The 21,499-nt window shown below is 46.6% G+C and overlaps 3 protein-coding genes across 3 annotated transcripts; all 3 read left to right on the top strand.

Moving 5' to 3' along the window:
• Positions 1-12,398: 12,398 nt before the first annotated feature.
• On the top strand, positions 12,399-13,075 carry LOC123401625 (agamous-like MADS-box protein AGL80). The gene has a single exon (XM_045095461.1). The coding sequence runs from the start codon at positions 12,422-12,424 to the stop codon at positions 13,073-13,075; it is 654 nt and encodes a 217-aa protein (XP_044951396.1). The 5' UTR covers positions 12,399-12,421.
• Positions 13,076-13,267: 192 nt separating this feature from the next.
• On the top strand, positions 13,268-14,901 carry LOC123401624. Its single transcript, XM_045095460.1, has one exon. It carries the CDS (start codon positions 13,366-13,368, stop codon positions 14,506-14,508), a length of 1,143 nt encoding a protein of 380 aa, XP_044951395.1. The 5' UTR covers positions 13,268-13,365; the 3' UTR covers positions 14,509-14,901.
• Positions 14,902-18,695: 3,794 nt separating this feature from the next.
• LOC123404432 lies at positions 18,696-20,048 on the top strand. The gene has a single exon (XM_045098361.1). It carries the CDS (start codon positions 18,795-18,797, stop codon positions 19,974-19,976), a length of 1,182 nt encoding a protein of 393 aa, XP_044954296.1. The 5' UTR covers positions 18,696-18,794; the 3' UTR covers positions 19,977-20,048.
• Positions 20,049-21,499: the final 1,451 nt, after the last annotated feature.

The following is a 21,499-nucleotide window of genomic DNA, read 5'->3' on the forward strand; positions in this document are numbered from 1 at the left end:
TTCACATACAACGGGTGCAAAACAGTTGCGCACGCGGAACACTCGGGTTAAGCTTGACGAGCCTAGCATGTGCAGACATGGCCTCGGAACACATGAGACCGAAAGGTCGATCATGAATCATATAGCTGATATGATTAGCATAGGGATGCTTACCACTGAAACTACTCTCGACTCACGTGATGATCGGACTTGGGATAGTGTAAGTGGATCATGAACCACTCAAATGACTAGAGAGATGTACTTTTGAGTGGGAGTTTAGCATATAATTTGATTAAGTTGAACTCTAATTATCTTGAACATAGTCTAAGTCCACTTTGAATGTATTTGTGTTGTAGATCATGGCTCACACAAGTGTCATCCTGAATTTTAATACGTTCCTAGAGAAAGCTAAGTTGAAAGATGATGGAAGCAACTTTGTAGACTGGGCTCGTAATCTTAAGCTAATCTTACAAGCTGGAAAGAAGGATTATGTCCTTAATGCTGCGCTAGGAGATGAACCACCCGCTACGGCTAATCAGGATGTTAAGAACGCTTGGTTAGCACGTAAGGAGGACTACTCAATAGTTCAATGTGCAGTCTTGTATGGCCTAGAACCGGGACTTCAACGTGCTTTGAGCGTCATGGAGCATTTGAGATGTTCTAGGAGTTGAAGTTTATCTTTCAGAAGAACGCCCGGATCGAGAGGTATGAGACCTCCGATAAATTCTATGCTTGCAAGATGGAGGAAAACTCATCTGTCAGTGAACATGTGCTCAAAATGTCTGGGTACTCAAACCGTCTAGCTGAACTGGGGATTGAACTCCCGCAAGAAGCTATCACTGACAGAATCCTTCAATCACTGCCGCCAAGCTATAAAGGCTTTGTGTTGAACTACAACATGCAAGGGATGAACAAGTCTCCCGGCGAGTTGTTTGCGATGCTGAAAGTCGCAGAGTCTGAACTCCGTAAAAAGCATCAAGTGTTGATGGTGAGCAAGACCACTAGTTTCAAGAGAAACGGCAAAGGCAAGAAGGGCAATTCGAAGAAGAGCGGCAAGCCTATTGCCAATCCGCCGAAGAAACCCAAGGCTGGACCTAAGCCTGAAACAGAGTGCTTCTATTGCAAGGGTATGGGTCACTGGAAGCGCAATTGCCCCAAGTATCTGGCAGATAAGAAGGCGGGCAAAGAAAAATCAGGTATATTTGATATACATGTTATTGATGTATACTTAACCGGCTCTCGTAGTAGTGCCTGGGTATTCGATACCGGTTCTGTTGCTCACATTTGCAACTCGAAGCAGGAACTGCGGAATAGACGAAGGCTGGCGAAAGACGAAGTGACGATGCGCGTAGGAAACGGTTCCAAGGTTGATGCAATCGCCGTCGGCACAGTGTCACTTCAACTACCATCGGGATTAGTGATGAACTTAAATCATTGTTATTTAGTGCCTGCGTTGAGCATGAACATTATATCTGGATCTTGTTTATTGCGAGACGGTTACTCTTTTAAGTCTGAGAATAATGGTTGTTCTATTTCTATGAGTAACATCTTTTATGGTCATGCACCGAATGTGAGAGGATTGTTCATATTGAATCTTGATAGAGATACGAATATACATAACATTGAGACCAAAAGAGTTAGAGTAAACAATGATAGCGCCATATTTTTGTGGCACTGCCGCTTGGGTCATATTGGTGTAAAGCGCATGAAGAAACTCCATGTTGATGGACTTTTGGAGTCACTTGACTTTGATTCACTTGACACGTGCGAACCATGCCTCATGGGCAAGATGACTAAAACTCCGTTCTCCGGAACAATGGAGCGTGCAAGTGACTTGTTGGAAATCATACATACCGATGTGTGTGGTCCAATGAGCGTGGAGGCACGCGGCGGATATCGTTATTTTCTCACCTTCACTGACGATCTAAGTAGATATGGTTATGTCTACTTGATGAAGCACAAGTCTGAAACATTTGAAAAGTTCAAGCAATTTCAGAGTGAAGTGGAAAATCATCGTAACAAGAAGATCAAGTTCCTACGGTCTGATCGTGGGGGTGAATATCTGAGTTTCGAGTTTGGTACTCACTTAAGACAATGTGGAATTGTTTCGCAGTTAACACCGCCTGGAACACCACAGCGTAATGGTGTGTCCGAACGTCGTAATCGTACTTTATTAGAAATGGTGCGATCCATGATGTCTCTTACTGATTTGCCGTTATCATTTTGGGGTTATGCATTAGAAACAGCTGCATTCACTTTAAATAGGGCACCATCGAAATCCGTTGAGACGACACCATACGAACTGTGGTATGGCAAAAGGCCAAAGTTGTCGTTTCTTAAAGTTTGGGGATGTGATGCTTATGTCAAAAAGCTTCAGCCTGAAAAGCTGGAACCCAAAGCGGAAAAGTGCGTCTTCATAGGTTACCCAAAAGAGACAGTTGGGTACACCTTCTATCTCAAATCCGAGGGCAAAGTGTTTGTTGCTAAGAACGGAACTTTTCTCGAGAAGGAGTTTCTCTCGAGAGAATTGAGTGGGAGGAAGATAGAACTTGACGAGGTTGTCGAACCTCTCATCCCTCTGGATGGTGGCGCAGGGCAAGGGGAAACCTCTGTCATTGCGACGCCAGTTGAGGAGGAAGTTAATGATGATGATCATGAAACTCCAGTTCAAGTTTCTGTTGAACCACGCAGGTCGACGAGATCACGCGCTGCTCCAGAGTGGTACGGTAATCCCGTCTTATCAATCATGTTGTTAGACAACAATGAACCTGCAAATTATGAAGAAGCAATGGTGGGCCCAGATTCCAACAAATGGCTAGAAGCCATGAAATCCGAGATAGGATCCATGTATGAGAACAAAGTGTGGACTTTGGAGATGCTGCCTGAGGGCCGCAAGGCTATTCAGAACAAATGGATTTTTAAGAAGAAGACGGACGCTGACGGTAATGTGACCGTTTATAAAGCTCGACTTGTGGCAAAGGGTTTTTCACAAGTTCCAGGAATTGACTACGATGAGACTTTCTCTCCCGTAGCGATGCTTAAGTCCGTCAGAATCATGTTAGCAATAGCTGCATTTTTCGATTATGAAATCTGGCAGATGGATGTCAAAACGGCGTTCCTTAACGGTTTCCTTAAGGAATAGTTGTATATGATGCAACCCGAAGGTTTTGTCGATCCTAAAAATGCTGACAAGGTGTGCAAGCTCCAGCGATCCATTTATGGACTGGTGCAAGCATCTCGGAGTTGGAACAAACGCTTTGATGAGGTGATCAAAGCATTTGGGTTTATACAAGTGGTTGGAGAATCTTGTATTTACAAGAAAGTGAGTGGGAGCTCTGTGGCGTTTCTAATATTATATGTGGATGACATATTACTGATTGGAAACAACGTAGAGCTTTTGGAGAGCATAAAAGGTTACTTGAATAAAAGTTTCTCTATGAAGGACCTAGGAGAAGCTGCTTACATTCTAGGCATTAAGATCTATAGGGATAGATCAAAACGCCTGATAGGACTTTCACAAAGCACATACCTTGATAAAGTTTTGAAGAGGTTCAAAATGGAACAGTCCAAGAAAGGGTTCTTGCCAGTGTTACAAGGTACGAGATTGAGTAAAACTCAGTGCCCAACAACTGATGAAGATAGAGAGCATATGCGCTCCGTCCCCTATGCTTCAGCCATAGGCTCTATCATGTATGCAATGCTGTGCACTAGACCGGATGTTAGCCTGGCCATAAGTATGGCAGGTAGGTTCCAGAGTAATCCAGGAGTGGATCACTGGACGGCGGTCAAGAATATCCTGAAGTACCTGAAAAGGACTAAGGAGATGTTTCTCGTGTATGGAGGTGACGAAGAGCTCGCCGTAAAAGGTTACGTCGATGCAAGCTTTGACACAGATCCGGACGACTCTAAGTCGCAAACCGGATACGTATTTATTCTTAATGGGGGTGCAGTAAGCTGGTGCAGTTCCAAGCAAAGCGTCGTAGCAGATTCTACATGTGCAGCGGAGTACATGGCTGCCTCGGAGGCGGCTAAGGAGGGTGTCTGGATGAAGCAGTTCATGACGGATCTTGGAGTGGTGCCAAGTGCACTGGATCCAATAACCTTGTTCTGTGACAACACTGGTGCCATTGCCTTAGCAAAGGAACCAAGGTTTCACAAGAAGACCAGACACATCAAACGACGCTTCAACCTCATCCGCGACTACGTCGAGGAGGAGGACGTAAATATATGCAAAGTGCACACGGATCTGAATGTAGCAGACCCGCTGACTAAGCCTCTTCCACGGCCAAAACATGATCGACACCAGAACTGTATGGGTGTTAGATTTATTACAATGTAATTCACATGGTGATGTGAGGGCTAGATTATTGACTCTAGTGCAAGTGGGAGACTGTTGGAATTATGCCCTAGAGGCAATAATAAATGTATAGTTATTATTATAATTCCTGTATCAAGATAATAGTTTATTATCCATGCTATAATTGTATTGAATGAAGACTCATTTACATGTGTGGATACATAGACAAAACACCGTCCCTAGCATGCCTCTAGTTGGCTAGCCAGTTGATCGATGATAGTCAGTGTCTTCTGATTATGAACAAGGTGTTGTTGCTTGATAACTGGATCACGTCATTGGGAGAATCACGTGATGGACTAGACCCAAACTAATAGACGTAGCATGTTGATCGTGTCATTTTGTTGCTACTGTTTTCTGCGTGTCAAGTATTTATTCCTATGACCATGAGATCATATAACTCACTGACACCGGAGGAATGCTTTATGTGTATCAAACGTCGCAACGTAACTGGGTGACTATAAAGATGCTCTACAGGTATCTCCGAAGGTGTTAGTTGAGTTAGTATGGATCAAGACTGGGATTTGTCACTCCGTGTGACGGAGAGGTATCTCGGGGCCCACTCGGTAATACAACATCACACACAAGCCTTGCAAGCAATGTAACTTAGTGTAAGTTGCGGGATCTTGTATTACGGAACGAGTAAAGAGACTTGCCGGTAAACGAGGTTGAAATAGGTATACGGATACTGACGATCGAATCTCGGGCAAGTAACATACCGAAGGACAAAGGGAATGACATACGGGATTATACGAATCCTTGGCACTGAGGTTCAAACGATAAGATCTTCGTAGAATATGTAGGATCCAATATGGGCATCCAGGTCCCGCTATTGGATATTGACCGAGGAGTCTCTCGGGTCATGTCTACATAGTTCTCGAACCCGCAGGGTCTGCACACTTAAGGTTCGACGTTGTTTTATGCGTATTTGAGTTACATGGTTGGTTACCGAATGTTGTTCGGAGTCCCGGATGAGATCACAGACGTCATGAGGGTTTCCGGAATAGTCCGGAAACGAAGATTGATATATAGGATGACCTCATTTGATTACCGGAAGGTTTTCGGAGTTACCGGGAATGTACCGGGAATGACGAATGGGTTCCGGGAGTTCACCGGAGAGGGGCAACCCACTCCGGGGAAGCCCATAGGCATTTGGGGGGGTCACACCAGCCCTTAGTGGGCTGGTGGGACAGCCCACCAATCCCCTATGCGCCAAGAGAGAAAAAATCAAAGGAAAGAAAAAAAAAAGGAAGAAGTGGGAAAGGGGAAGGACTCCCTCCCACCAAACCAAGTAGGACTCGGTTTGGGGGGGAGAGTCCTCCCCCCTGGCTCGGCCGACCCCTTGGGGATCCCTTGGACCCCAAGGCAAGGTCCCCCTCCCTCCTCCTATATATATGGGGCTTTTAGGGCAGATTTGAGACGACTTTCTCACGGCTGCCCGACCACATACCTCCATAGTTTTTCCTCTAGATCGCGTTTCTGCGGAGCTCGGGCGGAGCCCTGCTGAGACGAGATCATCACCAACCTCCGGAGCGCCGTCACGCTGCCGGAGAACTCTTCTACCTCTCCGTCTCTCTTGCTGGATCAAGAAGGCCGAGATCATCGTCGAGCTGTACGTGTGCTGAACGCGGAGGTGCCGTCCGTTCGGTACTAGATCGTGGGACTGATCGCGGGATTGTTCTAGGGGCGGATCGAGGGACGTGAGGACGTTCCACTACATCAACCGCGTTCTCTAACGCTTCTTCTGTTCGATCTACAAGGGTACGTAGATCACTCATCCCCTCTCGTAGATGGACATCACCATGATAGGTCTTCGTGCGCGTAGGAAAATTTTTGTTTCCCATGCGACGTTCTCCAACAGGACAAGACCCAATCCTAAGCGTAGCACTAGATCGTATTGTTCGTATGCTAAAGCTCTTCTAATGTCAAGTGTATTTTCCTTCGACCGTGAGATTGTGCAACTCCCGGATACCGTAGGAGTGCTTTGGGTGTATCAAACGTCACAACGTAACTGGGTGACTATAAAGGTGCACTACGGGTACCTCTGAAAGTGTCTGTTGGGTTGGTACGAATCGAGATCGGGATTTGTCACTCTGCGTGACAGAGAGGTAACTCTGGGTCCACTCGGTAGAACATCATCATGAGCTCAATGTGACTAAGGAGTTAGTCACACGATGACGTGCTACGGAACGAGTAAATAGACTTACCGGTAACGAGATTGAACAAGGTATAGGTATACCGACGATCGAATCTCGGGCAAGTTCTATACCGACAAACAAAGGGAATTGTATACGGGATTGATTGAATCCTTGACATCGTGGTTCATCCGATGAGATCATCGTGGAGCAAGTGGGAGCCACCATGGGTATCCATACACCGCTGATGGTTATTGGCCGGAGAGGTGTCTCGGTCATGTCTGCGTGTCTCCCGAACCCGTAGGGTCTACACACTTAAGGTTCGATGACGCTAGGGTTATAGGGAATTATTATATGAGGTTATCGAAAGTTGTTCGGAGTCTCAGATGAGATCCCGGACGTCAAGAGGAGCTCCGGAATGGTCCGTAGGTAAAGATTGATATATAGGACGGATGGTTTCGGACACCGGAAGTGTTTCGGGCGTCACCGGTAGCGTACCGGGACAACCGGAAAGGGTTCCGGAGGTCCACCGGGAGGAGCCACCAGCCCCAAAAGGTGACATGGGCCAAAAGGTGGAAGGGAACCAGCCCAGAGTGGGCTGGTGCGCCTCCCACCAGGGGCCCAAGGCGCAGGGGAGAGGGAAGGGGGGCAAACCCTAAGCCAGGTGGGCCTAAGGCCCACCAGGGGTGCGCCACACCCCTCCTCCCCTCCTGGCCGCCACCTCCTAGCGCAGATGGGGGCTGCCGCACCCCTTGGGGTGGGAACCCTAAGGGTTGCGCCCCTCCCTCTCCCCCTATATATAGTTGAGGTTTGGGGCTGTTTTGAGACACAGTTTTCCCTCTCCCTCGGCGCAGCCCTGCTCTTCTTTCTCCTCCTTTGTGTCGGTGCTTGGCGAAGCCCTGCCGGGAGACCTCGTCTCTCCATCGACACCACGCCGTCGTGCTACTGGAGATCTTCCCCAACCTCTCCCTCCTCCTTGCTGGATCAAGGTGCGGGAGACTTCATCGGACTGCACGTGTGTTGAACGCGGAGGTGCCGTAGTTCGGCACTAGATCGGAATCACACCGCGATCTGAATCGCCGCGAGTATGACTCCATCAACCGCGTTCTAGTAACGCTTTCGCTTAGCGATCTTCAAAGGTATGAAGATGCACTCACCCCTCTCTCGTTGCTGGTCTCTCCATAGGAAGATCTAAATATGCGTAGGAATTTTTTTGAATTTATGCTACGTTACCCAACATAGATGGGGATTTCGGGGGTGTTAAAAAACTTTGTACATAGTAGTAGCATGGGACTTATATCCCGCACTACTAATATGGCATGTCCAAGAGGTCACGATGAAGACCACTTAGTAGTAGGGTTGGTCTTTACCCTGTGCGACTACTATCAACTTAGTAGTAGCGTGGGTTTATACCCCTCGCTACTACTAATTAGTAGTAGCGCGGATTTATACCCCTCGCTACTGCTAAACCTTTCCCTATAAGCTTTTCCCTAGTAGTGATGCGTGATTTTCATAAAATGTTCAAAACATTATGAAGAACTCATGCCCCTGGTTAGATTAGTAATCATGTTCTCATTAGCATCAACATCAACTAGGGGACCTATATGTCATTCAGGTGTATTTTAAATCTTGTTATGTAGTATGTGTTGGGGAACGTTGCATGGGAAACAAAAAATTTCCTACGCACACGAAGACCTATCATGGTGATGTCCATCAACGAGAGGAGATTAGATCTACATACCCTTGTAGATCGCTAAGAGGGAAGCGTTAAGAAACGCGGTTGATGTAGTGGTACAACTTCATGATTCAAATCACCGTCGTCCCACGACCCGTCCCACGATCCGTTCCGATCAAGCGCCGAACGGACGGCACCTCCGTGTTCAACACACGTACAACTCGATGACGATCTCGGCCTTCTTGATCAAGCAAGAGAGATAGAGAAGTAGACGAGTTCTCCGACGGCGTGATGGTGCTCCGGTGGTGGTGATGATCTACTCCTGCAGGCCTCCGCCCGAGCTCCGCAGAAATCCGATCTAGAGGTAAAACTACGTGGTATAGGTTTGATTTGCACGTTGCAAAGTTGTGTCTCAAAAGCCCTAAAATCACCAGTATATATAGATAAGGAGGGGAAGGGCTAGCCTTGGGGCTCAAGGGAGCCCCAAGGGTGCCGGCCGAAGTGGAGAGGAGGACTCCAACTCCAATTCGGTTTGGGGAAGGAGGAGTCCTCCTCTCCCTTCCCACCTCCCTCTTTTCTTTTCTTTTTCTTTCCTTTGGCATTTTTCCTTTGTGGCGCCATGGCCCTATTGGGCTGGCCTCACCAGCCCACTAAGGGCTGGTGCGCCACCCTAGGGTCACTAGGCTCACTCCCGGGTGGGTGGGCCCCTCCCAGTGAATATCCGGAACCCATTCGTCACTCCCGATACACTGTCGGATTTGCTCGAAACTTTCCGGTGACCAAATGAAACCATCGTATATATCCATCTTCGTTTCCGGACCATTTCGGAAACCCTCGTGACGTCTGTGATCTCATTCAGGACTCCGAACAACATTCGGTAACCACACATATAACTCAACTATACTAAAACATCATCAAACCTTAAGTGTGCAGACCCTCCCAGTTCGAGAACTATGTATACATGACCCGAGACACTCCTCAGTCAATATCCAATAGCGGGACCTGGATGCCCATATTGGATCCTACATATTCTACGAAGATCTTATCGGTTGAACCTCTGGGCCAAGGATTCATATAATCCGGTATGTCATTCCCTTTGTCCTTCGGTATGTTACTTGCCCGAGATTCGATCGTCAGTATCCGTATACCTATTTCAATCTCATTACCGACAAGTCTCTTTACTCGTTCCGTAATACAAGATCTCGTGACTTGCACTTAGTCACATTGCTTGCAAGGCTTGTGCGTGATGTTGTATTACCGAGTGGGCCCCGAGATACCTCTGTTGGAATTATGCCCTAGAGGCAATAATAAATATAGTTATTATTATAATTCCTGTATCAAGATAATCGTTTATTATCCATGCTATAATTGTATTGAATGAAGACTCATTTACATGTGTGGATACATAGACAAAACACCGTCCCTAGCAAGCCTCTAGTTGGCTAGCCAGTTGATCAAAGATAGTCAGTGTCTTCTGATTATGAACAAGGTGTTGTTGCTTGATAACTGGATCACGTCATTAGGAGAATCACGTGATGGACTAGACCCAAACTAATAGACGTAGCATGTTGATCGTGTCATTTTGTTGCTACTGTTTTCTGCGTGTCAAGTATTTATTCCTATGACCATGAGATCATATAACTCACTGACACCGGAGGAATGCTTTGTGTGTATCAAACGTCGCAACGTAACTGGGTGACTATAAAGATGCTCTACAGGTATCTCCGAAGGTGTTAGTTGAGTTAGTATGGATCAAGACTGGGATTTGTCACTCCGTGTGAACGAAGAGGTATCTCGGGGCCCACTCGGTAATACAACATCACACACAAGCCTTGCAAGCAATGTAACTTAGTGTAAGTTGCGGGATCTTGTATTACGGAACGAGTAAAGAGACTTGCCGGTAAACGAGATTGAAATAGGTATACGGATACTGACGATCGAATCTCGGGCAAGTAACATACCGAAGGACAAAGGGAATGACATACGGGATTATATGAATCCTTGGCACTGAGGTTCAAACGGTAAGGTCTTCGTAGAATATGTAGGATCCAATATGGGCATCCAGGTCCCGCTATTGGATATTGACCAAGGAGTCTCTCGGGTCATGTCTACATAGTTCTCGAACCCGCAGGGTCTGCACACTTAAGGTTCGACGTTGTTTTATGCGTATTTGAGTTATATGGTTGGTTACCGAATGTTGTTCGGAGTCCCGGATGAGATCACGGACGTCACGAGGGTTTCCGGAATGGTCCAGAAACGAAGATTGATATATAGGATGACCTCATTTGATTACCGGAAGGTTTTCGGAGTTACCGGGAATGTACTGGGAATGACGAATGGGTTCCGGGAGTTCACCGGGGGGGGGGGGGCAACCCACCCCGGGGAAGCCCATAGGCCTTGTGGGTGGCACACCAGCCCTTAGCGGGCTGGTGGGAAAGCCTAAAAGGGCTCTATGCGCCAAGAAGAAAAATCAAGAGAAAAGAAAAAAAAAAGAGGAGGAGGTGGGAAGGAAGGGGGACTCCCTCCCACCAAACCAAGTCCAACTCGGTTTGGGGGGGGAGTCCTCCCCCCTTGGACTCGGCCGACCCCCTTGGGGCTCCTTGAGCCCCAAGGCAAGGTCCCCTCCCTCCCACCTATATATACGGAGGTTTTAGGGCTGATTTGAGACGACTTTTCCACGGCAGCCCGACCACATACCTCCACGGTTTTTCCTCTAGATCGCGTTTCTGCGGAGCTCGGGCGGAGCCCTGCTGAGACAAGGTCATCACCAACCTCCGGAGCGCCGTCACGCTGCCGGAGAACTCTTCTACCTCTCCGTCTCTCTTGCTGGATCAAGAAGGCCGAGATCATCGTCGAGCTGTACGTGTGCTGAACGCGGAGGTGCCGTCCGTTCGGTACTAGATCGTGGGACTGATCGCGGGATTGTTCGCGGGGCGGATCGAGGGACGTGAGGACGTTCCACTACATCAACCGCGTTCACTAACGCTTCTGCTGTACGATCTACAAGGGTACATAGATCACTCATCCCCTCTCGTAGATGGACATCACCATGATAGGTCTTCGTGCGCGTAGGAAAATTTTTGTTTCCCATGCGACATAACCCAACAACCTCTCCGTCACATGGAGTGATAAATCCCAGTCTTGATCCATACTAACTCAATGGACACCTTCGGAGATACCTATAGAGCACCTTTATAGTCACTCAGTTCCGTTGCGACGTTTGATACACACAAGGTATTTCTCCGGTGTCAGTGAGTTATATGATCTCATGGTCATAGGAATAAATACTTGACACGCAGAAAACAATAGCAATAAAATGACACGATCACATGCTACGTTCATAGTTTGGGTCTAGTCCATCACATGATTCTCCTAATGATGTGATCCAGTTATCAAGTGACAACACTTGCATATGGTCAGAAAACCTTGACCATCCTTAATCAACTGGTTAGCCAACAAGAGGCTTGCTAGGGACATTGTTTCGTCTATGTATCCATACATGTATCTATGTTTTCTTTCAATACAATTATAGCATGGATAATAAACGATTATCTTGAAACAGGAAATATAATAATAACTATTTTATCATTGTTTCTAAGGCATATTTCCAACAGTATGTAACAAGGTAATTATATGGGCGGGCTTGTATATTATGTTTAAATGTTTTAACCAATACTAGCAAAGAACCACTCGGTCACCAAGCAATGATAGTCAACCCTGGATATATGGAACCTCATTCGATTCACATATAGAAAAATTGGCTATTAGTCATGCAACATGCATGATCAATTGGTTTTCCATTATGGGATAATTTAGATACATTAGTCATTAATGCTTTCTTAACTTGGTTACAAAAGAATGGATGATCGACGGGATGATCTATATTTCGAATAAACATCCAACTTTGGATAAAATTAAATTGGAAATTTAATTCGAAAATATAATGATAAAATAGGCATATCCCGGTAATAAATATGGATGCGCCTCTAGGGGGGAACCTTCCATATATTTTATCACTCGATTGAAGAGAAATTTTGTATTGATTGATGAAATCTATAGTTTTAGGAAAGTAAATCTTAAAGTTTTAAAAAGACACCAAATTTACAGCCGGGCGCAATTAAGGCCATCCTACAAATTAGTCAAATCGTCCATTGGCATGGTTCTAGCCTCCCCATCCTCACAGATCCTCCACTATAAATCTACTGTGCCTCCCTTTGCTTTCAACTCACCCAAACTAGCATTTGTCCTTCCTTTGCAGATTTGTCTCCTCAGTCGAGAATGGCTCGCAAGAAGGTGGCCCTCCGATACATCCGCAATGAGTCGGTGCGGCACAATACCTTGAAGAAGCGCAGCAAGAACCTGATGAAGAAGGCCGGCGAGGTGGCCACCTTGTGCAACGCCAAGGCCTGCGTGCTAGTGTATGGCGAGGGCGCAACGGCGCCGGAGGTGTTCCCATCCCATGATGAGGCGGTGGCTATGCTGAATAGGTTCAAGAGCATGCCGGAAGTGACGAGTCTAAAGAAGACGATGGACCAGGAGAGCGTCCTCAGCCAGCGCGTCGCAAAGCTCCGAGACCAGGTCCAGAAGACTAGGAGCGAGATCCAGGACCGTGAGGCCAAGCTTCTCCTGCACCAGGCCATGATCAGCGGCCGCCTCCCGGACAACATCGAGGAGATCACAACCATGGGCTGGAAGTTGGAGTTAATGCTCAAGAGCCTGGCCGAACGCATCACGAAAATGAGTGGGCAACCACCTGTCTACCAGACACAGGGACCATATGTCACTGACAACATGGACATAAGGCTTCCAACCATGTATCAGCCACAAGAGGGGTGGGTTGAGACGGCGAGGACCCGGATCTACAATGACAACAATAATGGTGGCAACGATGGCGCCAACATCGGCTTCTTTCCCGGTCATATGAATATGTAAGCAGGGAGGGAGAGGATATCTTACATGTGGGGCATGCCCATCTACATGTGCCTCATCTCCTTTTATTTAGTTTTAGCCTTTCTCTTTTGAGCAAAGGCAATATTATTTTTGCAGTTGAAATCGTTATATTTTGGATCTCTTCGATGCTCTATTTTTTTTTAGGGGGAAATGGTGACGTTTCATAGGGTTGGGTTGAACGAACCAGACCGGCCGACCGACCCACTCTTTCCCCATTCCCGCCGCCGCCGCCGGTCGCCTGTCCCATCTCCCCTATCCCCAGCCGCGGCGGCATGCTCCGGCTACGTAGCCGCGTCCTCGCCCGTCTCCTCTCTTCCCCGGCCACCTCCCCCGTGTCCCATCTCCGCCCCCTCCTCTCCGCCACTGCCCCAACCGCCGGATTCGCCGTGGAGGACTACCTCATCTCCACCTGCGGCCTCACCCGACCGCAGGCACTGAAGGCCAGCACCAAGCTCTCCCACCTCAAATCCGCATCCAAGCCCGACGCCGTCCTCGCCTTCCTCGCCGGCCTCGGCCTCTCCGGCGCCGACGCCGCCGCGCTCGTCGCCAGGGACCCGCAGCTCCTCTGCACCAGCGTGGAGAAAACCCTGGCCCCCAACGTCGTCCAGCTCACCGGCCTCGGCTGGTCACGCTCCGAGGTCGCGCAGCTCGTGTCGGTCGCCGGCGCCAACCTCCGCCCCAGATCCGTCGTCTCCAAGCTGCTGTACCTGCTGCTGCTCTTCGGCTCCTTCGAGAGCCTCCTCCGGGCGCTCAAGTTCAACTCCAACCTCCTCCAGCACGACCTCGACAGGGCGGTGAAGCCCAACGCCAGGTTCCTGCGGGAGTGCGGCCTAGACCCCTGCGCCATCTCCAAGCTCTGCGTCACACAGCCATGGCTGCTCACCACTGCCCCGGAGCGCGTCCGGCTGATGGTGGCCTCCGCCGAGAGGATCGGCGTGCCCCGTGAGTCTCGGATGTTCAGGCACGCGCTGCAAGCTGTTGCATTCCTCACCGAGGACAAGATAGCCGCCAAAGTGGACTACTTGAAGAACACCTTCAGGTGGTCAGACGCCGAGGTGGGCATCGCTGTGTGTAAGGCTCCCTGTCTGCTGAGGAAGTCAAGGGAATTGCTGCAGCGCAGGTCCGAGTTCCTCATCTCCGAGGTGGGCTTGGAGCCATCCTACATTGCCGAACGGCCGGTGATCATCCTTTACAAGCTAGAGGGCCGGATGAGACCCCGGTACTGCGTTGTAAAGTTTCTTATGGAAAATGGATTGCTCAAGCGTGACCCGAGCTACAATACCGTTTTCAAGGAGAGCGAGAAGGTATTTGCGGAGATGTTCATCTGCCCTCACAAGGAAGCTGCGCCTCAACTCGCTCAAGACTATGCAACGGCTTGTGAAGGGGCAGTGCCGACTAGATTCAGATTTACCTGAACCAAGGACTGAGTTTTCACCATGCCTACAAAGCTGGTAATTCACATTAGTTCTTCTTGCCCAAATAGATGTTGGGTTTCTGCCGTATTATGTCTGCCACATGCTGGTTTGGTCCTTGGCAATGCCTACGGAAGCCGATAATTTACTTCTTGAGCCCTGAGGTGTTAATGCTATGATTACGTAGACAAGAAAGCATCGCCTCAATCTCTGAAAACATGATTATGTTTATGTTTCAGTAACTAGAGATGAACTTGAGCGCCCCTTTGTACTGTCGGCATTTGTAGGGTGTGGTTTAGACATTGATGCAGGTGCACTGAATATGTATGTGTTGCTTAAGCTGTATAATCAAAACGAGATGTAACTTCCTGTAGAAAACAAATTATTTTGATCGAACTGAAAACTGTCGGGGAGGTCCCGAACGTAAATCTTTTTTACATTATCGACAAATAATTCTAATGGATTGGGATGTAACTAGCTGACTACTCTTACTTTGCTCTGGTGTTTGTGAAATCAATTGGGAGTAGTACTGTGTTGCTGTTGTAACAGATTCATTTTAGCAGCAGTTGGGATGGGTGTCCCACGACTAATGTTGTCGAGTCAATATTTTGTGATGGGAGCATGTCTCTGGGTGCAAATATTATTTTGTTTTATCTATGATAGAGACTGTTTGTGCGGTTTCTTTGAAGGTGTTTATACCAAAAGGGCCTGTGCGTCGCAATGAAAAAAAAACTCCAATAACCATGATGACCTTTACCTGCATCATCAAGATGCACTGTCACTCTCAATTTTATGAAATCAAACAACTTCTAAAATCATGAGCATTTTTTTTAATTTGTAAACACTTTTCAAATTTGTCAACGCTTATATCAATTTTTAAACATTTTCTAAAATAAAGAACATTTTCAGAATTCATGAACATTTCATACTATTTTCACACAATAATGTGAACATTTTTCAAGAAATTTTCTAGAATCAGCACACATTTCTAGAATTGAAGAATATTTTTTGAAATTCATGAATATTTGTAAAATCTTAAAAATATTTTTTTTATTTAAAGAACATTTTTGGAAGTGCATCATCATTTTTTGAATCAACAAACATTTTATGAATGAATAAACTATTTTGTAATAAGGCACAACTTCTTTTTTATTTTTTAGGATATTTTTCAATTCATTAACATTTTTTGAATTGGCAAATTTTGTTCATTCCGTTAACATTTGTTAATACACGAGCTTTTTAAACAATCATGAACATTTTTTTAGTTTCCGAAGATTTTCAACATTTGGAATATTTTCTTATAGAGAAAATATTTTTTTACAAAATTGTGAACATTTTTTATTTTACGAAGATTGTTTTCAATATTTGGTGCATTTTCTGTATAAGATTTTTTTTTACAAAATCATAAACATTTTTTTTCTTACACAAACATTTTATAATTTATTGAAAAATTCTCGTTTTGAATTATACAAAATATAGAATATTATTATTTATTTCGAAAGTCCCGAATTATTTGAAGTAGGAAAAAACAAAAAACAGAAAGTAAAAATGAAGAAAAATAAAATTTTAAAAACAGGCAGCCCGGACATAGGTTGGCCCGAACGGATGTGTTGTGTCTTTTTACCACAGAGTGCAGTATGGAGCTCCCCACTGCATGGACCGGCCCATGCAACAAATTCTCATGTGTGAAACCTTTTTTATCACTTTATATATGACATTGTTTTGTAACTTTGGGAGCAATTTTATTTACGTATCGACAAAAGTAATAGATCATTTATTATTAGTAGATATAGGTATATAGATATACATAGCAGTGTTTCTAGCGCATGGTGCCAGTGTGATTCATGCATGGCGCGGTCAGCTTAACTTGCATTTTGTCAAGATTTTGGCTGAAAGACGTGGATAGCGGCTTAACTTGCATTTTGTCAAGATTTTGGCTGAAAGATGTGGATAGCGGCGATGAAGAGAGACCGAAAGCAAATGCTTGTGTGGAGGCATGCATGGAGTTTGAATTTTCAGAGGACGGGCACGGGCTCCTTGGAGGCCCCCTTTTCAAAAAAAAAAAAATCATATTTCAAAGTTTCAGAAAAATAAAAAATAAAAACATGAAAACTTATATGTATCACGCATGAACGTGTGAAAAAATCATTTGAAAATGTTATGATTTATAGCTTGTGCAAAAATAATAATTCCAGCCCAATAACAAACAAAGTAGGCCCATTTTGAAAATATGTATTTGCCTTTTTTGTGAAATTATATTGTTACGAAAGTTTACACACGCGTAGTATACATGTATATGTATGTTCACAAAAATTCAAATTTGTTTGCTTTGTAGAAAACTATATTTTGAAAAGGAGCTCCGTAGAGCCTGTCCTCCATTGGCATTTTCAGTGCATGCATGCTTCTATTTGTGCCATCTCGACCTTTGATTTTTGTTTTGCCCTTCCTATTTCACGTCACAATCAATCCCCTCGCACGACCCTTTCTATTTCACTGCCCCGATCAATCCCCTCAAGCGTCGCGTGACCCCACTCGACTACTTTCCTCGCATCGTCATTCCCTCCTTTACAGGCCTCGACCACCCGTCGTCTTCTCCTCCCCAATCACCTCCCTCCTACAACACTTGTGACCACCCATCGCCGTTGAGCTAAGGGAGTACGGGACTACGGGGTCCTCGGGCCGCCGACCTATATCTATGGGCCGGACTCCTGGGTCACTTCGGGCAGCCGATGACATATACAAGGAAGATTCTACAAGACTTGTGATCAAGACAAGGACTCCTCTAGACCGACGTAGCCGACTAGGACTCTTGTTATCCTAGGCCTACGGTGCATTATATAAACCGAGGCAGGCTAGTCGATAGACAATCTGATATTCATATGATCATTACTCCTAGGGTTTAGACCACAACATACGATCTCGAGGTAGATCAACTATGTATTTGATACTTCATCATCAATACCAACAAGAGCAAGACGTAGGATTTTACCTCCATCAAGAGGCCCCGAACCTGGGTAAACATCGTCTCCTTCATTTGCTGCAATCCATCGGTCCAAGGTCCACAGCTCGGGACCCCCTACCCGAGATCTGTCGGTTTTGACACCGACAGACGCCTCCCCAAATACCACTGTTGTCATTGTCGCAAACTCATCTGATGTTGCATCCACCTAGCTAAAAAGCTGCAACAGCCCCCGCAGGGAGCTGCAACCACAAGTTCAAGAGCCACAAAGCTTCCAGTCACCGTGAGCCCTTTGTTGTGTGGGGATGCTGCGAAAGGTAATGGTCGGAGCTACATGGAGGCGACCACTGTGTTGCAATCGCCATGACAACAACCAACAAGCGACCGAACGGCGAGAGCCATTGCTGGAGATGGAGGTAACCTTTGCTAGGATGGTGACACGGGGCCGAGACGCTGCAACCAGGCATCATGGTGTCAGGCATCACCGGAAGATAGAATTAGAGATTTCCCGTGCTAGAACTAGTGCACGCTCGTGCTGTATCCGGTGCACGCCCATGATGGAACCGTGCTATGGCAATGCTGGAACCGTGCTATGACAATAGTGGAACCATTGTGTGCCCGTGTTGGAACCGTGCTATGGAAATGCTGGAAACATATATGACAATGCTGGAACAAGCGATCTCTCATAATGGAATGGTCGGCGACCAACTACAATGACGACTAGTGGGTGCTTCCACAACGACCCGTTACATTGACAGATTTAAGACAGAAGGTGCAACCGGTGACCTGATTTGCTAGGACCAACACCGCAATTTGCTGTGTAGGGGGCGACCATTGATGTGGAGCAGAGAAATGACTTGTGGCGATGGTGCTACCAAGGCTGAACGACGACACTCGGAAAAGCTGCTACCCGCGACCTATTTTTTCATCAACTGTCTGGAAATTTGTTACCGGCGACGTCGGCGTGTGTCAACGGCAAGTCAGTAGCCACCAACGACGAGGCAATTACTTAACCAATTTCTTGTTGAACTAGTTACTTAACCAATTGTTTTGAAATCTTGTTGAACTAGTCCTCCCTTAACCAATTTCTTGATCACCGGATCGTCCAGTAAATTCTTTTTTTATTTATAAATCGTCCGGTAAATATTTCGAGACAGTTACTTGGAGAAGAAAAATAGAAAAAGTCCAGCCCTTCCCTCTATGAGAGACACTGACGCGTGGGGTCACTTGGTCAGCGTCCACGTCGAAGCTAACCACTCCACGCAAAAATCAAATCTTTGACCCCTCTCCTTCCTCTAGCACCAGTCCTTCCCTCGCCGCCGGCGCCGACATGCTCCGCCTCCGGAGCTGCTTCCTCGCCCAACTCCTCTCGTCTCCAGTCGCCTCTCCCGGACCCCCTCTCCAACGCCTCGTCTCCGTCGCCGCGCCCGCCGTTTCCGCCAACCCTAGCAGCTTCGCCGTGGAGGAGTACCTCGTCTCCACCTGCGGCCTCACCCGACCTCAGGCCATCAAGGCCTCCCCGAAGCTCTCCCACCTCAAATCCCCCACCAATCCCGACGCCGTCCTCGCCTTCCTCGCCGGTCTCGGCCTCTCCGGTGCCGATGTCGCCGCCCTCGTCGCCAAGGACCCCAAGTTCCTCTGCGCCAGAGTGGAGAGAACACTGGCCCGTAACGTCGACGAGCTGACCGGCCTCGGCCTCTCGCGTTCTCAGATCGCGCGGCTCATCTCGCTCACATCTGGCGCCCGACGTTTCCGCTGCAGATCCATCGTCTCCAGGCTCCACTACTACCTGCCCCTCTTCGGCTCCTCCGAGAACCTCCTCCGGGCTCTGAACCGCAATTTCTACCTCATCAGCGCCGACATCGAGAGGACGGTCAAGCCCAAGGTTGCACTCCTACACGAGTGCGGGCTAGGTGCTTGTGATATTGTCAAGCTGTGCCGCTCTGCGCCGAGGATGCTCAGCACCAGCCTGGAGCGCACCAGGGCGATGGTGGAGTGCGCCCAAGGCCTCGGATTGCCCCGTGGCTCTGCAATGTTCAAGCACGTGTTGGATGCCGTCTCGTTCATAAGCGAGGACAAGATCGCCGCCAAGGTGGACTACTTGAAGAAGACGTTCAGGTGGTCGGACGCCGAGGTGGGCATGGCCTTGTCTAGGTCTCCAATGATGCTGAGGCGTTCCAAGGACGCACTGCGGAGCAAATCAGAGTTCCTTATCTCCGAGGTTGGGTTGGAACCGGAGTACATTGCTCATCGGCCGGCAATGCTCAACTATAGCCTCGATGGCCGGCTCAGGCCCCGGTACTATGTTGTAAAGTTTCTTAGGGCAAATGGATTACTAGATCGCGACCGAGACTACTATTCAGTTTTCTGTTTTGTCGAGAAGGTATTCGTTCGGAGGTACGTATGCCCTTACAAGGAGGCTGCACCACACCTCGCTCAAGACTATGCTGCTGCATGCAGTGGGGAACTGCCAGCTAATTTCAAATTCACACGAGCCAAGAACAGGCAATGAAAATTGGTAACTATTGTATGACATGACAGAGTTTCATTATGTCTAGTAAGCTGGTAATTCACATTATTATTATTTTGCTGCCTAAATGGATGTTGGTTTTCCGCTCTAGTATCTCTGCCACTGGCACATACTAGTTTGGTCATTGTTAATGACTAATTAAACTGATAATTTAATTCCTGAACCTTGAGGTGTTGTCATTTAGTAGACAAGAAAGCATGGCCTATGATCTCTGAAAAATGAGGGTTGATGGATTTGTTGGTGTTTCCAACTTCCGTATAGGACAATGAAATAAAGCAATAGAATTGTCCTGCACCGTTTTGCAGTTAGAATATCAGTATGATTCCCGTTCATTCCAGATTTCCGGTTTCCATTTTCACTTCATTGTCTTCTGTTTTGCCCGTATGTAAGTTAGTACTAAGTTATTGCAGTTCAGTATTTTATTTGTAAATTGTGCTTAGAAAATATGTTTCTGTTGGGTATACCTTTTATGCCTTTTGATTTCTTTCCCCTTATCCTTTTAAGATCAATTATCTTTGTTCCTAAATCCTGTAACTGAATTTTACTTGTGCTGAGAAAACTTTCAATCTTGAAAAGGTGATCTATTTGAATTAGTTCCATCATTTACATCTGTCATTGATCGTCAAAACTAAACCAATGAAGGTGACATGAATTAGTCTTATCATTTCTGCTATTCGGTGATTGCATATGTGAGTATCTCGTCACAAATATGTATTTATATTTTTCAGCTGTTCAATCTCATCACAAAACTACTTGTATATGCTTTTGCAGTGCTTGAAAGCCCACTTCGTGGCTTTGAGCAGACCTGCAAGTCTTTGCACGACACTGCCATCTTCTTTGACCCATTCTCCATCCTAACATAAGTAGCAAATTTCTGCGTTAAGTGATCAATTCCGTGTTGTGATCGTGTTTAATGATTTCAAGAGGGCTAACGTACAATGCACTCTATTTTTATATACTATGATATATATATCATTCTTTTGTGATCAATGGGTCAAAATATTGCCCTGCTAAAACTCATAAAAGGCATTTTTGATTCAAGAAAAAGAAAAACACTTTTGCATACAAACTGCAAATGCCAACAGCTGATGGTTGAAAAAACTAGCAATAGGATATGTTCAGTGAGAACAAAACATTACAGTAATGCTCAGCGATGGGTATTAATTCCCAGAGATTGCGTAACATTGGTCATAGGACACGTTACGATGGTAGCAATAACGGACTGGAGCAGATTTGCCTCCAAGTTATGTACGAGGTGCAAACCTGCTAGCCCTTCCATGTGAGCATAATTGGTAGTGACAGCATGTCTATGGGTAGGTATACTTCTTTTATGAGTTCAGGATGTAGCGGCAAATATCATTCGGTGGTCGTACATTGCTAAATTTGCAGCGTCGATGATTTTCCTCCATGGTCACCAGTTAAACCATCTCGAACTGTAACTCGCAATTATAATTTCCGTTCCTTGGTAGGGATTAAGAATACCTACATTTGCGGGTGCCCGTCAA

This window comes from Hordeum vulgare, chromosome 6H (genome assembly GCF_904849725.1).
Source record: "Hordeum vulgare subsp. vulgare chromosome 6H, MorexV3_pseudomolecules_assembly, whole genome shotgun sequence".
NCBI lineage: Eukaryota > Viridiplantae > Streptophyta > Magnoliopsida > Poales > Poaceae > Hordeum > Hordeum vulgare.